Source organism: Ochotona curzoniae, unplaced genomic scaffold (assembly GCF_017591425.1).
Source record: "Ochotona curzoniae isolate NIBS_2020 unplaced genomic scaffold, NIBS_Ocur_1.0 contig_1071, whole genome shotgun sequence".
NCBI lineage: Eukaryota > Metazoa > Chordata > Mammalia > Lagomorpha > Ochotonidae > Ochotona > Ochotona curzoniae.
The window spans coordinates 21,230,179-21,246,636 of record NW_024464939.1 but is presented as its reverse complement, the minus strand read 5'-3'; the positions used below and the strand labels follow the sequence as shown (position 1 = coordinate 21,246,636).

Sequence of the window (16,458 nt, the reverse complement as noted above, 5' to 3'; positions counted from 1 at the left end):
ATATATAGAGAGGAGGAGAAACAGAGAGGAAGATCTTCCATCCAGTGATTCACTCCCCAAATGACTGTTACAGCTAGAGCTGTGCCAATCCAAAACTAGGAGCCTGAAACCTCCTCTGGGTCTCCCACGCAGGTGCAGAATCCTAAAACTTTGGGCCGTTCTCCACTGCTTTCGCAGGTCACAAGCAGGGAGCCGGATGGAAAGTGGGGCTGTGGGGATTAGAACCAGTGCCTATATGGGATCCTGGCACTTTCAAGGCGAGGACGTTAGCTGCTAGGCCACCACACTGTGCCCTAAAGGAAATTTTTAAGTAAACACAACAAATGAAGTTAGATTACTGAGCTATGAGTTTCCACATTTTTGCAATAAATCCTTCATTATGATAATATTTATAAGCATGAGTAGATATACTGGCTTTGAAGGATCAGCAAATAAAATAATCTTTATCCACAAGGTATCATTTGAAGAGTCACCTCCATTTTGTTGCTAAGAAAAGCTATTGTTTTCTGTTTCAAAGCGGATAAAATGTGTTTTCACCAAAGCAAAGGAATAATCCAAGTTCCTTGTACTCAGAAATTCCTTTGAAATAGACCTGCGAGTATCAAAGAGAAAAGAAGCATATCGTGAAAATCATGGAAATATACTTTGTGATGAAAGTACTTTTTGCAAGCAACATTGACATTTCTTTTAAACTCTGCTGACTTCTCTGTGTGATCTCAAGGGCAATCAGCCACAAAAATATACACAAGGTATCTTAGTCAAATAATCTCCATTGGTGATTTTTTTTCCTATTGTCTTTCTTCTATTAATTTTTGTTCACATTTAAGGCTTCATTTATTTTGTTGAAATGCCCAAAGACGTGTGAATTATAAATTGTCTTTAAAAACTTTTCTTGTGTTCCAGTCAGGAAATTTGGCCTGGGTCCAGGAATTTTGATATTAGCAATGTGATTTTTCGTTAACAAAGTCTACCATGGTTGTACTGAAAGTTTCAATTTGCATGAAGGAGCAGAGCATTGGGTTTGTAAAATTTGCTGCCTGGTTAGATGGACCACCCTGTGTTACCAGGGAGGTGAGATGGAGGTTCTATCTTGTATCAATTCAAATTTCTAAAATACTGCTAATCATTAAAAACAAAATCAAGCTCGTTTTGATTTGGTCTTTCGCATGTAAGCCAGGATGACTCCAATTTTAATTGCTTTTGCCAGTTCTATCAATCTCTCCTAAAACATCATGAGTGATCTTTTTACCTTCCCTAAATTAGTATTTTTTCTGATTGCTTTATATGCCCCTGTTCAAGAATTTACTCTAGCATGATTATTGCTCTCTTTAACTGTCAGCTGTTTCTACTTTTCACCTTAGCCTTTTTGTTCTTTATCATTGCTGACAATATATCAACTGACAGAGGATTAATATATACTTACGTATGTAGAAGTGCCCGATTTCTTGATGAAGACTGAGTACTGTAATGTCAGGTTAAATGAGTCTTCCCAGCTTCTCATATTTCTTCTTTTTTTAAAGATTTATTTATTTATTGGAAAGTCAGATATACAGAGAGGAGGAGAGACAGAGAGGAAGATCTTCTGTCTGATAATTCACTCCCTGAGTGAGCGTAGTGGCTGATGCTATGCCAAGCCGAAGCCAGGATCCAGGAACTTCTTCCAGGTATCCCACATGGGTGCAGGGTCCCAAAGCTTTGGGCCATCCTCGACTGCTTTCCCAGGCCACAAGCAGGGAGCTGGATGGGAAGTGGGGCCGCCAAGATTCAAACTGGCGGCCATATGGGATCCTGGCACGCTTAAGGCGAGGACTTTAGCTGCTAGGCCATGCCGCCGCACCTGCTTCTCATATTTCTATGTTGAAAGGTATTCCTTAGTATTCTGTGATATTTGTTGTGCTCTCATATGCTGGTATAGGAGTATTCACAATCTTGGGAAGAAGTAAATGAATTAGGCAATGTTCCCTTACTGGTCTTAAAATGGAAAGAATCAATGTACAAAGCAGGATACTGAGAAATAGTTCTGCTAAACACCACGGCAGGGGTTTCACGATGCCCAGAAAGCACAGTTGGACTCTGGGGATGCTACTGAACAGATGATGCTAGTGGAGGTCCAGGTGGAGGAGAAGAGAGGAGCAATTCCAAGGATCAGAAGAACATGCCCAAGAGCTCTGCTGAGCCATAAGTAACAAGGAAGGGTGGAAAGCCAAGCAGGAGGGTAAGTAGAGGCGAGCACATAGGATCTCAGCTACCCACTGCGGAACCTCGGTTAAGGTGTCTGAGGGGACTGCTAAAGCTTCATGGAAAAACTATTAAATGGTGGTTTTTTTGGGGGGGTGCAATTTTTTAAAACATGCATGCTTTTTTACTTTTTAATACATGTTTCCAATGCTCTGTTTGAGGACAGGTCTTAAGTGGATAATTTGCTGTGAACTCTTAAGTGGAGAGGGTTAGGGAAGGGGTGTACCTTTCAAAATATGCTGGTGATACCACTGAAGACAAGTTAGCATGTAGCGCTGACTAAAATCAAACTGACTGGTTAGGAAATTAAAAGCAAGACGTTTGTGTTACTTGAAAGCAAAGGAAAGTATCTGAGTCTGACTGTGACTCAAGCTCACTCAGTGTATTTTGGGCCTCATAGTGAATGAGCCTTGTGGAGTATTCACATCATCAGAAAGGATTCATCTGCACCAATTTTAAATGTCATCACAATGCATCATCAGCCATGCTCTTTGTATTATATTTCAAAGTATACAAATATGTACTACATAGTATTATAAGACACATAATTGTATAAGATTAATAATTATATGACTATTACTAAATCTAATATGGTTTAATAGAATAAACCTGAACTTAAGAATATTTCCGTTAAAATCTATTCATACATATCAAGACATTTTAGCCACATAGAATTGAAAGGCTCGTAATTCTGTCCCCATTCATAGCATGTTGAGAATGATTGTGAGCATGTTAATAATTTAAAAGCCTTCGGTTTGCTTCAGTTGAATAAATTTTGGACTTCATCTACTTGAACTATCAGTGGAATCAAATGTAAAATTAGATGCATTCAGGAAGCACAACTGATGATGACAGGTGAACAAATCTCTTACTGCTTTTCAGAAGATATGTTTTTGATATTTCTGATATGACATTTCTTATCTACCAAATGGAAAATATAGTAATATTCCTAATAGACCAAAGTATATTCCAACCATGGTGGGGATACTTTTCAGTTTATTTTGGGACATTAAGAAATGTTTGCAATGATATAAATGAGAAGAAATGAGTAAATAACATGGAATTGCTTGCTGTGTGAAAATAGTGAAGGCTGTAGCATTGACAAAAAATCAGATTCTATTCCCATAACCTGGATGAGTTAAGGCATGTTGTCAATTTCTCCAGGTCAACTTTCCTTATCTCACTGTTGAAGCTAATGATGCTACATGGGCTGTCATTAGCACTGGCCACAAGGAATGATGTACTGTCCTTGGTGTTTTCCTAGGAAGAATGAGAGAGATCTACCCATTGGCTTACTTCCCATTTGACAGCAATGGTCAAGGCTGGATCAGGCTAAAGGAAGGAGTCTGGAACTCCATCCAGGTCTCCTTCACGAATAACAGAGGCCCAAGCACTGCGGGCCAACTTCCTCTGCATTTCCCTGCAAGTGAATGAGCAAGGAGCTGGAGAAACAAAGCAGCCAAGACTCCCAACTCGTGCTGATTAAGGATAGCAGCATCACAGGCAGCAACTTAACCCTCTACACCACAATGCAAGCCCCCTTGTTTAAAATATTTGTACATCTTTGACTTAGTATTGGCAAACTGACATTAAAACCTTATAGCACAAGGGACTTGATTAAAGAGTCTCTAAACCCTTTCAGTAAGATAAATGCCATAGGTTTCCATGTTGGAAAAATGTAAATTCATACCCAGTCTCTAGGTTCTCACAGTTTCTTTAATCTACTATCCATATTTTGAGTGGCACTGAGCTAGCAGATATTGTGGAATAATAATAGTAAGAAGAAGAAGAAGAAGCATTAGCAGAAGTAGTAGTACCAGCAGTACAGATGGCTGGCCTAGTGTTTCAGGAGCTGGTTAGGACCCCTGCACCCATACCTGAGAGCTTAGATTACAGCCCTAGCTCTGGCTCCCAGTTCAGGCTGCCTGCTATCACTATTCTAGGAGGTAGTATAAATAAGTGAAGTAACAGCTGCAAAATCCCAGCTGGAAGGCCTTCACTGAGTTTCTAGCTCCCAGCTTCAGCCAGGCCAGGTCCCCACCACCCCCGGCATTTAGGAGGTAGACTAGCTGATAAGAACACTGTGTTTCTCTCTCTCTTTCCCTCTCTCTCTCTCTCTTTCTCTCTCCCTCCCTTGCTCTCTCACTCTCTCTCCTTCTCATATTAAGAAAAATCCTATTGAAAGATATAACTGGTCGTGTATGTATTTTTGTATGTTCCCTAAGGATGAAGGACATTGGAATGTGAATTGCTAGTACATTTTGAAGTGGGGAGAAAAATCTCAGTTTAGTTCCAGATAAAGAAATGTCATTAAAAGCAACGCTACAGAGGGGCTTATACTCACAAAGAAAAGCAGGTGTAGAGTCCTACAGAAAGGGTCGGGGCATGCCAGAATGCAAGCTCCCTTAGGGAAGGATTTTTTTCTCTTGTTCACTGCTGTTTTCCTGAAATAGAAAGCGTCACTTTGTATCCAAGTGGTAGGTACTCAAGCAAATATTTGAAATAATTGGATGCACTTAATAAGACCATACCTTTATAGCCATAAATCATTGTATGGAGTTAGTACTTTATTTATTCTTAAATCTTTTCATTGAATGCTATAAAAATTTCAGGATGGTTAGAAATATTTTATAGTAATTTATCAATAATAGGAATTAAGAGAATAATTAAAATCCCACAGCATTCACCTTTTCACTGCTGCTACAATATAGCACAATCAATGATAAATTAAAAATATGCTATTTCTTAGTTGGCCCTCCTTCGCTACAACCCTTTACTCCCACCCTGTTTCCTAAATGTCTGCCTTCTCTTCTTTTGTTTTCGTGTTTCAGCTATTCTTTCCTCCTCCATTCACATACTACTCATGTGTCCTGAGTAATCCCTTCAATATTTCTTGTACATTCCCCTCTCTCCAGGGAATTAAGTAGCTTTGCACAGATTTTAGTTTTGTGATCTAACTGGAACATTTCTTTTCTCTTAAGATTCTCCTTATGCTTTAATGACTTTTCATTTCCTTTGCCTGAGTATTACCTGCTGTGCTATTGTGCTTAATAATGGACTTTTCTAGCCTATCCCTAACCTCTCTCTTGCCCCCCACGCCCCCACACACACTGAACATCCACTCTTTCTAAAACTACACTGTTGATTCTTTGCAGATAAATAGTATCTTACATTCAGCTTTTCATGCCCAGCACTTGGCATTGTGCCTAATTTGTGATTTTTTTTTTACATGTAAGTAGAGTTTAATCACATCTTTAAACAAGAATGTTGGGCCCGGCGCGGTGGCGCAAGTGGTTAAGGTCCTCACCTTGCTTGCCCGGGATCCCATATGGGCGCCGGTTCTATCCCGGCAGCCCCGCTTCCCTTCCAGCTCCCTGCTTGTGGCCCAGGAAAGCAGTCGAGGACGGCCTAAAGCCTTGGGACCCTGCACCCGCGTGGGAGACCCGGAAGAGGCTCCTGGCTTCGGATCCGTTGCGCTCACTTGGGGAGTGAATCATCGGACGGAAGATCTTCCTCTCTGTCTCTCCTCTCTGTATATCCACCTTTCCAATAAAAATAAAATAATAATAAAAATAAATCTTTAAAAAAAAAACCAAGAATGTTACCATAAATTAGGTAAGAAGTTGAATATAAAAGACATGTTTAGGCAAATGTAGTAAATGCCTTTAATTTTAAAGCCAGGTCTAAGCTCATTGGCCACTGAACAAGTAACACAGTTATAGTTCACAGAATTGACAGCCACTTTTATTGATAACCATTTACAGTATAATTAGGAATGTCACTAGAAAATGTAATTTTAATAATTTTATGTTCTAGAAAGATTTCATCATTTTGACTCCAACAGTTTGTGAAATAATCTAATCAAAATTGAGGCAGAATGCTGTCTCAGCTAGCTTCAGAGTTCACAGAAAAGAGAAGTTTACAAAACCTTTTGCATAGTGTCTGATGGTGCCAGGGCTTCCCATTCCAGCAAAAGGTTTCTCAGCTGAGGGGTGTGTGTCACAGTGTGAAAAACACTGACTTCAGATCACATCACTCTGAAAAGACACTGGTATCAAAAGTCAACCTACTAAAGATTTAAACAAACAAGCATAAAAAAGGAACCAGTTATTTACAGAAACTTAACAGTTTAAACACATTTTGTAAGTCGCATCTTGATGTAGAGTAAGAGCACTATTGAGCTTCCAGCGTTAACTACACTTATTGTGTAAGCTATTTTCCCAAGGTGTTTTCACCCTTAAGCTCCAGATGATACAATCCCCACTCACTGTGTCTGTCTAAATTCAGCTCATGATGTCTGTATACCTATCATTCTAGCTGTGTTAAATTCTCCCTGAAATTTGGGAGCAGAAGTAAACATCTATAGATATTTCTGAAATTCATTTCTAAATTCTTGTCTGCTTGATATTGAAGGTGATGGTAACCATTCCATGATGCTCCTGCTGATTTTAACTAAGCACAAAGTTTACAATAGGATAGAAACATGCTTTTTGAACAGGTTGCCTTTCTTTTATTTGAAGGATGGCTCAGAAGAGAAACAGTGATTCCAAGCTTAGGTTTTGTGATGGTGAAAATTATGTTCTGCAATTTTAATGGCCAATAGCTACTGTCTTGGTTTTTTTTTTCCTGTTCCTATCACAAAATAATTGAGATAAGGGAATTTGTAAAGAGAGAAGGTCATTTGGCTCATCATTCTGGACACTAGGAAGCTCAAGAGCCTAGCTCCAGCATCTGCTCAGCCTCTGGTGAGGGACTTTCTGCTGTGTCATGACCTGGTGGAGGGCAGCAGATCAGGAAGCTGCATGTGTGCTGGCTCAGGTCTCCGTTCTCACTGGTGACATCATGTTAACCCCACACTCATTGCTCATTTAATACTAATTACCTCTCAAAGACTCCACCTTCAAAAGCCATTAGCATAAATCATGGGGATTGTGTGTCAGACACATATATTTTAGAGTGACACGTAAACTGTAGCAGCTACCATTCATTATAGATTATATTCGATACTGTTTGAAACAGAATGTTACTTGAAGACACAGTCTCCTGGAAATAGTTTACCACGATCATTTATCAACAAATTTTGAAAATTGTTTACTTCCTTATTCAACCTAAATATATCAAATGCTCATTGTGACTTACTCTGTGTCCGCTGCTGTACCCTAGGGCCTTGAATTATTCAAAATAAAGGAAAGCTGAGCTTTTCATAGATTATATTGCAAAAGTATGAAGTCCAAGACATAGACGCTTAAAATCGTGGTCTGATAGTATACACCATGTTTATTTTAGTGTGTTCTCATTTGAAGTGAAACAGGAATGTCAGTGCATCATTTCTTGCTGTGGTGTTATGCTAAGGTTCGCAACAAAGCCTGAGAATGTTTTTCTTGATTATAGTTGTCACTTAGTGAAGGATTTTAAGACATCCTTAAGTTCTGATGAGTGTTAAATACTTGAAGTATTATGGTTCAGTGAATTAATATTTGTGAACTTAAGGAAATTCTTCCTGTGTGTGAAGAGTTCTTTGTAAAATGGGCACAATGATGATTATCTGGAAATTAAAACGCTCCCTATCAGGCCTTATGTATTTTACTTGTTTTATAGCACCATAACTGCAGCACAATCTTTCTGGCTCTCATGATATAAAATTCAATTCAACTCAATCGAGTTCAGTACTACATCATGTATGATGCACATGCTGTTGGTCAGGCATTACTTTATATTATGATATTATATTTTTAAAGGGTCTCCACTCACTAAAGTTACATAATTTAGCATAAGTGACAGAGTAAGTGCAGTTCAATATAACAGACTAAGATAAATTTGTATTAGAGGAGAGATTAGATGTCATAGTTGAGTCAGGATCTGAAGGAACAATAACATTTTTCCAAGAAGGAAATGAGAGAAAATTCCGAGCACGAGAAAAGAACACACAACAGTTGCAGAAGTTCATTTGTGGATGGCACATTGAGGGGCTGAGCACGAAATTGCAGGACACATTGCTGAGAGATGGGATTGGAGGACTTTGAATAGATAGGAAGACCCTCAAATACTGTGTGTTGTGGAGAGATTGAGGTGATTTAAAGTAACATAATGAAATGACAGTATTTGTTCCTCTGTAATATGAAAGATAAATTTGAAATAGTTAAATGATGTATGCATAGAAAGATGTGAAAATGAGTCAGCCTGTCAACTTACTATTAACAGTGTCAGCAGGACTTTATGAATTTGTAGCAAACAACTTTTTCTTTGATATGAAAATTGCAAACTGTATTGACACATAATTATAGTAATTAATTGAAGAGTAGAAGTTCTGCTTGAGTTTAATGTTTTTTTCTGAGTGTATTAAAATATGTTTTATGTTGTATAGTTAATTATTTGGAAAGGCTGTCTCTAAAGGATTTGATCCTTTTCCTGTACATTTCCACAGATTATTTCTGTATCGCCATTGGAATACAGACTTAGATGCTGTGTTTAATGGATGATGACATCCATGACACTGTGAATGAAATTTCAGGCTCATAAAAAGGATTATCACATTAATACCCCAGACGATTCAAACAATGAGATGTGAAAGTGGAGTGTAAGATCATTTAGAAAACAGGGAACAGGATTGTAATCCTATCATATCACTGAAGGTCCTTAAAGAGGAAAAGAAATGAGGTTATCTACGATGGTAGAGAATAATAATGTTTGTCTTTTCTACCAATGACGGCATGATCAATCAGAGAGGACATTTATTAAAAGAGAAATGTTTTTACTTACATGAGAAAATCTTGTTCTTTTTGGTCTCAGAGGTTATCATACCCCAAAACTCAAGTAGAAATGAAGTTGTTCATTGGTAAGACAACTATAACCTTGGGTTGACCAAATACATCCAGAGATATTCAAGATTATCTCAAATAATCTTCATGTAATGTTATGTAAAATGTATTCCAGAAAACTGAGGACTAATGTGAATGTAAGGATAGATGAGTTGGAGGTACAAATTAGCTTTTGCCTGCCTTCCCTTTCAGATTCTTCAAATACACGTGACCACAGATTGAAACCATCTGCCTATATTCATTTATTCAAAGCACCAGAATCTTCTTATGAAAAATTTTATAGATTTTTCCTACTTTATTTATATAGTATTTTACTTATAAAAAATGAACTGATTTCAACTATTGCTTAACACTGATTGAGGAACATAATGATACTTCTCAGCCTAATTTGACTGGTTTGGTAGTCAGTACAGTTGTAACAAATACTCATGCAATATCAGTCACAATCTGAGATCAGCTGCTATATTATGGCAATGATGACATATTTAATCATGTCTAGGAACAATATTCATGATTGTCTAGATGCTGTTACCTTTCCTTTTTGAAATGCAGAGTAACTGCTAAAATGCAAAATACTTCTAGAATGTACAAAAGCAATTGGGTACAATTCAGATTATTTTTGGGAAAGGACACAATATTTGGAGTGTTTAAGTGTCTGTTTAGATGAGACATTTCTGCAAATGACTATGGATGATCTCATAAGCAAAGAGCTGGAGAACAAGCAAGAATGTAGCAGATATCTGGGCTGATCTATTTACAAAACACTGGAAGCTCCTATGCCTTTCAGAATTGGGGAATCTTCCAAAATGCCTAGAAACTGTAATGGAAAAATAGGAATGAATGAAATACCACTTTTTTTCATAGATTTAGCATTCCATGTCAAAATGATCTGCTTCCAGCACTTGAAATGGGATTGTTGCAAAAACTTAACTGAAAATCTAGTCTTCATTGGCTCTACAACCAGATCAATTGAGCTAGGAAAACCCATTATTTCTGCATTTTAAGAGGCATTTTCCTAATTTTTGAATTAGCATAATAGCTTATCTTGCTCTATATAAACCAATCTTGATGTTTCCCAAAATTGCTTTCTTTCTCCTATCATAAACAGCAGTCTCTTACTGATATTATCATAGTTTTAACATAAATTTTATAGGATGCTTTCTATTTTTATGTCTTTTTCAATTCTGAATGCCCTAAATATTCTTGAGTTAGGGGTCACCTATCTTCCCCACTCATTTAAGGCTATTTAATTGATATCTAAGTCTTGGTTTGCAACATTTCTTTTTACAGTTTAAGAAGTTAATGTTTAAAGTAGCATTTAATTTCATCACAATGCCGATGCAGCCTATCTGACCAACATTCTTTATCTCATACTCTTCAATCAAATTGGTTTCATCCCTCCTGTGCCTACTCGTTTATTAGCAGATTGCTTCTTCTTTAATGTCGTTTTATCATTTTCAACTATCTGCACTCTGTCCAGTTTCTCACCCACCCATCAATCCATCCAAGTTCAGCGTTTATGCCATATTCTGTTTTTTTTTTAAATGTTCCATTTGTTTTTATTGGAAAGGCAGATCTATAAAGAGAAGGAGAGACAGAGCTTATTCAAAGCCAGGAGCCAGGTGCTTCTTCTGGATCACCCACCAAAGTGCATGATTCCAAAGATTTGGGCCATACTGCTCTTCCAGGCAATGAGCAGGGGGCTGGATGAGAAGTGGAGCAGTCAGGATGTGACAAGCACCCATATGGGATGTTGGCATTTGTAGGCAGAGCATTAACCGACTGAGCCATCATGCCAGCCCACATGCCATATTCTTATATGAATTCCTATTCAGCAATCAGCAACTCTTTACATCTTTTAAGTTACGTGTTACTTTATGTCTCTGATTATTCATACATGTGCATTTATCCTTATTATTAATTAGTATACAGTAAATTCCAAGATTAATTTCACTATCATCATTTGGTTTGTTTTAAGTTATGGTAGTATCACCTCTCTCATATAGGAAAAATGAAAATGAAAAGTGGACCATGACATATGTATTTTGCATGGTGAAGTTCATTTACAAAGATTTGACACTGAAGCTGCTGTGTGCCAGCATGAAAGGAAAGCCAGTGTCCAGCCTCACATAAACAGCAGCAGCACTTTGGAAATGACTGTGATTTCAAACAGAAGACCATGACTTCATTCTCACTCATCTCAGAAACATAATAAACTACCGTCAGTTTTGGCTTTAACCCAATTTTTCCATTAGCTTTTCCCATAAATGTGATTAAGGAGCATTGTAAGACTTTTGTAATTAAGGATAGTGCATTAGAAATTTATTTCCTGTCCACAGTTTGTCATTTTCTTAAAAAAAAACAGTGAATTTCTGTGAATACTGATAAACTTATGGCTAATAAAATATCTGGCTGAGCAGCTTGTTTTTTTTTCTGATGAACCACACCTTAAATTAGTTGTAGCCTCAAATTCAAATTCTTGCTTTAGCAATCAGTAGACTTTGAATATTTTTGCTATTTTTGTTAAATAGGAGTATCAAAGTAACCATATCCCCTGCTCTAAATTTCATTAGGACATAGGTATGTTATACAATTCTTCAATTTTATTTTTTTATTCTTCTGTATTTCTAAGAATTTTCCAATAGATGCTTTCCTCTGTGTACACTCCAACAATAGTCACTATTGCTTGTCGAGTCCTGTTTGCTTAGCACAGTTCCTAGCATGCCACATGCACTAATTTAATCATCACTACTGGGCTGTTTGAGAAAATGAAGCCCTTGGGGCCATTGTGTGATGTAGATATCCACATAGGATTGTAGGTTTGAGTTTCAGCTGCTCCACCTACAGTCCAGCTCACCCCTATCTAATACGTCTGGGAAGGCATTGGAGCATAATCCAAAGACTTAGTTCATACCGTACATTTGGGACACCTGGATAGAGTTCTGGTTTCTGCCTTTGACCAGGCCCAACTGAGTGTCCTCTCCATTTTGGGAGTAAACTAGCAGACAGATTCTTTCTTTCCTTTCCCCTCCATCTCTTATACTTTATCTTTTTTTATTTTTTTTTTATTTTGAATTTTATGGTACAATTCCATAGGGCCTGGAATTTCCCCAGCCTCCCAAGTTCCCACCCCTTGACTGATTTTTCCATATTGTTATAATAGTATAGTTCTTAGTAAGCAGTCATAAATCCATCTATCTGTTATTTAATTGTGCCCCAACGTTGCCGGTACAGACAATGTCAGACAGTCTATCATCCCATTGTTTAGATATGTCCATCAGTTTCATTGGGAATCCATCTTTGATTTGAAGTACAAATGCATACTACACTGTTCTAGAGATCATTGTGCTCAGCGAAATAAGTCAATCCCAAAAAGACAAATACTGTATGTTCTCTCTGATGTAAGGCAGCCTTCATGCAAATTGTAAGATCAATAACCCTTTCCATACTATTTTTGCTGCATTCCACGTGTTTTGTTTTCATTTTCATTTCTTCCAAATAGTTTCTTTTTTCTTGTTGAATTCATCACTGGATCAAGGATTGCACAGTAGCATCCTTTTACCCAAAAGGCTTTTGTGTTTTCTGTTCACCCATGTGTTGGTTCCTCAGTGGTACATTTTTCGACTCCATGGTGTTGTAAACTTTTGTTTCAACGTCATACCTGTTGACTTTGTTTCATGACTTCTGCTTTAAGGAAATGTGTAGTGAAGGTGTAGTAGAGATTATTATATTCAGATGTGAAGATACAGTGCAGTTTGCATCCCTTATGCTTTATCTTTCAAATAAATATGTGAATAATTTTTTAATATTGACTATCTATTGTTGAAGGACTATAGTATTGCAATAATGTAGGGGAAATCAGTGGGGTAGGGAAAAAAAGGGTGGTGAAATGGGGGGAGGAATTCCATCATAGAAAAATTTTTTTAAATGGAAAAAAGAAAAAATAATAAAATAAGTATTAAATTAGTCTGAGCATTAGCTTAATAAGCTTATATCTTAAAGTAGTTGCAACTGTATAGTTTTCTCCAATAATTTCAAGAAAATGTATTCTGATTTTTAAAATATTTTTACAAGTATTAAGCACTTCATCTCTGCTATATATGTTTCTAGGTATTTTATCTGCACTGATTTTCTCTTGATAGCTTTATGAGATAGGAGTTAAATTACCTACAACAAAAATGGACACAGATGAGTGATTCTTTAAAGCTTTAAAATATGCAGTATAGCTGGATGTTTAACCTTTTTTATAAAAGAATACATTTGATTTTTGTGCAGCCTCAGCCCTTGTAACACTCAATGCTTTTGTTTATTCACTGGTCTATAAAAGTAAGTGAGTAAAATTGGGATGTCTTCCTGCATTTTAAGTTTTTCTTTTTCTAACAAAAATTGATAACTTCTATGGATTCTTTTTTACAGGGCCTTCTATCTGGACAAATCAAATTCACCGTCAAACTCCACATCCAAAGCTGCCTATGTAGATAAGGTAAAAAATAAGATAGTGATGTTTACTGGTGCATTTTTATTTACGTGCCTCTCTTTTTGAATCTTGCCTCTGTTATTTTTGAGCAGCACATAATTATCCAAATTTGTAGATACTGATTATTTTACATCTATAACAAAATATTTCAGATGGTTCATTCAAAGGCTGTAACAGGTGTGAGTTGTATCCCACTGAAAGGATTTCTACCAAACATGTTGCACTGGATGTGTACCATTTGTTTTTTTCCTGCAGCTGATGAGGCCTCTCAACGCTTTGGATGAGCTTTATCGACTGGTAGCCTCGTTCATCAGATCCAAGCGCACAGCTGCCTGTGCGAATACAGCCTGCAGCGCTTCCGGCGTTGGCCTGCTCTCCGTGTCCTCGGAGCTGTGCGACAGGCTAGGAGCCTGCCACGTCATCATGTGCAGCAGCGGCGTGCATCGGTATGTGGTTGCTTTCCCACCCTCCTGGCTACTTGGATATGCTGCGTTGCCTGGAGGGACTTTTCTTCACATTTCTGACTCCATGAAGTCAAAGCTAGAAACATTTAATGGGTTCAGATGTCTTTGCAATAACGTTTTAGATGTTTTCTGGTTTTAGTTCTTGTATTTTCAGGGACCACTAATTTATAGAAATAAGTACAATCCCACATTTATATCACTGTGAATTATTTATTTATTTATTTATTTGAAAGTCAACATTGGAGAGAAAGGGAGAGAGAGAGAACGCTTCCATCTCCGTTCATTCCCCACATGGCCACGATGAGTCTGTCTGAAGCCAGGATGCAGGAGCTTCTTTTAGGTTTCCTGTGAGAGTTCAGAGGCCCTGGGGTTTCAGTCACCTTCAGCAACTTTTCCTGGTGTAATAGCACGGAGGGGAAATGGAATTGGAGAAGCAGTCTGGGATGCTGGTGCCTCCAACAGTGGCCTTCCTTCATATACCTCAGTGCTAGCCCCACTTTATTTTACCTGGTATATATTTTGTGATCCACTCTAAACCGAGTAAGAGCTTAATTGAAAATATAGTCTACAACTGTTTGAGTCAAATATTATTTTATAACTTATTTACTTCTGATAAAATTGTGTTTACTCATTCTCTTATCATTTATTTCCTCATTCACTCAGTCAATAAACATTCATGGAGTACCAATTACATTCCAATACTGTTCAAATTGACAAGATCACACCACTGAAAGAATAAAGTCTCCATTGATAAAATAAACAAAAATATGCAATGTTTTAGGTGGAATAAACATAGGAAGTCAGAAAAATAAAATGTATCGGTATATGAGAAAGTGGTGTACCTCCCAAGAGAGCAGCGCTATTGAGTCCTCCCTGACGTGAAGGACTGAGTCACACAAATGTCTCAGAGGACTGTCTCTTGAATGTAGTGGGTAGCAATGCGAATGGCCTCAGGCGGGAGCGTGCATGCTGTGTGTAACGTGGCCTCAACAAAATGCCATTGCCTTGATTGGATCCATGGGAACAACCGACAAGACCTGTTAGACTTTGAACTTACAACCACATGGCCTTACTTCCACATCTAATGCAATTAAAGCTTCATGCAGGCAATAATGCTAATGAGATCAATCAATATAATTAAAGTTGTCTTATCCCTAGAGACTGTGACCCCATTATCCAAATTATTCTTAGCTATATTCTGTTAAGAATTCTTAGAATTTGACAGTTATTCTAAAATAGAAACAGATCAACTTTCTGCAGTTCTTGCATAATTTCTCTATTTTGGGTGGGTTGTGTCGGAATCACAAGTAACACTAGATCTTTGGAATAGTTTTTTTTTTCTTTTTAAAGACAAAATAAATACAGCTTTATTCAGTTCATTTCAGGAGAAATTTACTAAAATATAACCACAAATAGCAGATGCTAAATTTAAGGGTAAAACCTTGTGAAAAGTGTAGTTTTATTTTTTTATTATGCAGAATAGAATGAGGGCTTGACATAATGTTTAATTTTTCATTGAATGCTATACTTAGATTTTCCATGATGATAAAATGGGTGCTAATTTATATCAGCATCCAGAATCCTGCAGAAGGTTGTTCCTAAAATAACCCTTTAGTAGTTCTAATTCTGACAGCTAGAGAGGACGCCAAGCAGCTCTACACCTGCACAAGCATAAAGATGCAGGTCTACCTTCAGGGTCTGACAGAGGGCAGAAATTCACAGTGTGATCAGGTTATATTTGCTTTTTTTTTATCACTAACTTTTAAAATCAAGATGAGAAATTGTCAGCATTAGATAAACAAATCTTTGCCTTTTCTGATTTTATTGTGCAAAACTGCAGGATTTAAAATGATTTTTAACGTGTGGAATTATATCACATGTTTGATGTTCAAGGAAACAAGGTGGTTTTTCAGTATGAAAAGGCAGATTTAATTAGCATTAATGTGTAGCAGCTTTAATGCCAGCCTGAATCAGATGCCAAGGATACAAACAGCAATGAATATGAGATTAGTAGCAAAAGAATTCAGGATGAATTATTAAAATCTTCTCACAGCATTTTGCCTTGCATCATTTCTTTAATCAGATTTCTTCACTGCTGATTCTTTTGGGCACTACAAGTGTTCTGATCAACTTTTATATCTGTCTTCTGCCATCCAACTTAAGCTCATAATTTTCATTGCCATTGAATCACAAAAGAGCATGGGACTGTTTTTTTTAATATATATATATATTTTTGCTTTTAACAGTATAAACAAGATCAAAAGATAGTTAAAGAAAACTTCAGGAAATTTCTTATTCTGAAAACTAGCTTTGCATCTTCTCTCACCAGTCTGTCCAACAACATAGACATAAACATTGTCTTTTAATCTAGAATAATGTCGTAGGCTGTTTGTGCCATTGTAACAAATACCTACACTGAATAATGTATCAAGAACCGAGATTTATTTTCTCCTAGATGCTT

General features: G+C 37.2%; 1 protein-coding gene across 1 annotated transcript in view; it reads left to right on the top strand.

Annotated features, from left to right (window-relative positions):
* The window catches only part of PREX2 (phosphatidylinositol-3,4,5-trisphosphate dependent Rac exchange factor 2), a 254,250-nt gene that overhangs the window by 209,213 nt on the left and 28,579 nt on the right, over positions 1–16,458 (top strand). Inside the window, exons 36-37 of the mRNA XM_040994636.1 lie at positions 13,473–13,539; positions 13,789–13,979. Coding sequence (XP_040850570.1) covers positions 13,473–13,539; positions 13,789–13,979 — 258 coding nt within the window. The remainder of the gene's footprint in view (positions 1–13,472; positions 13,540–13,788; positions 13,980–16,458) is intronic.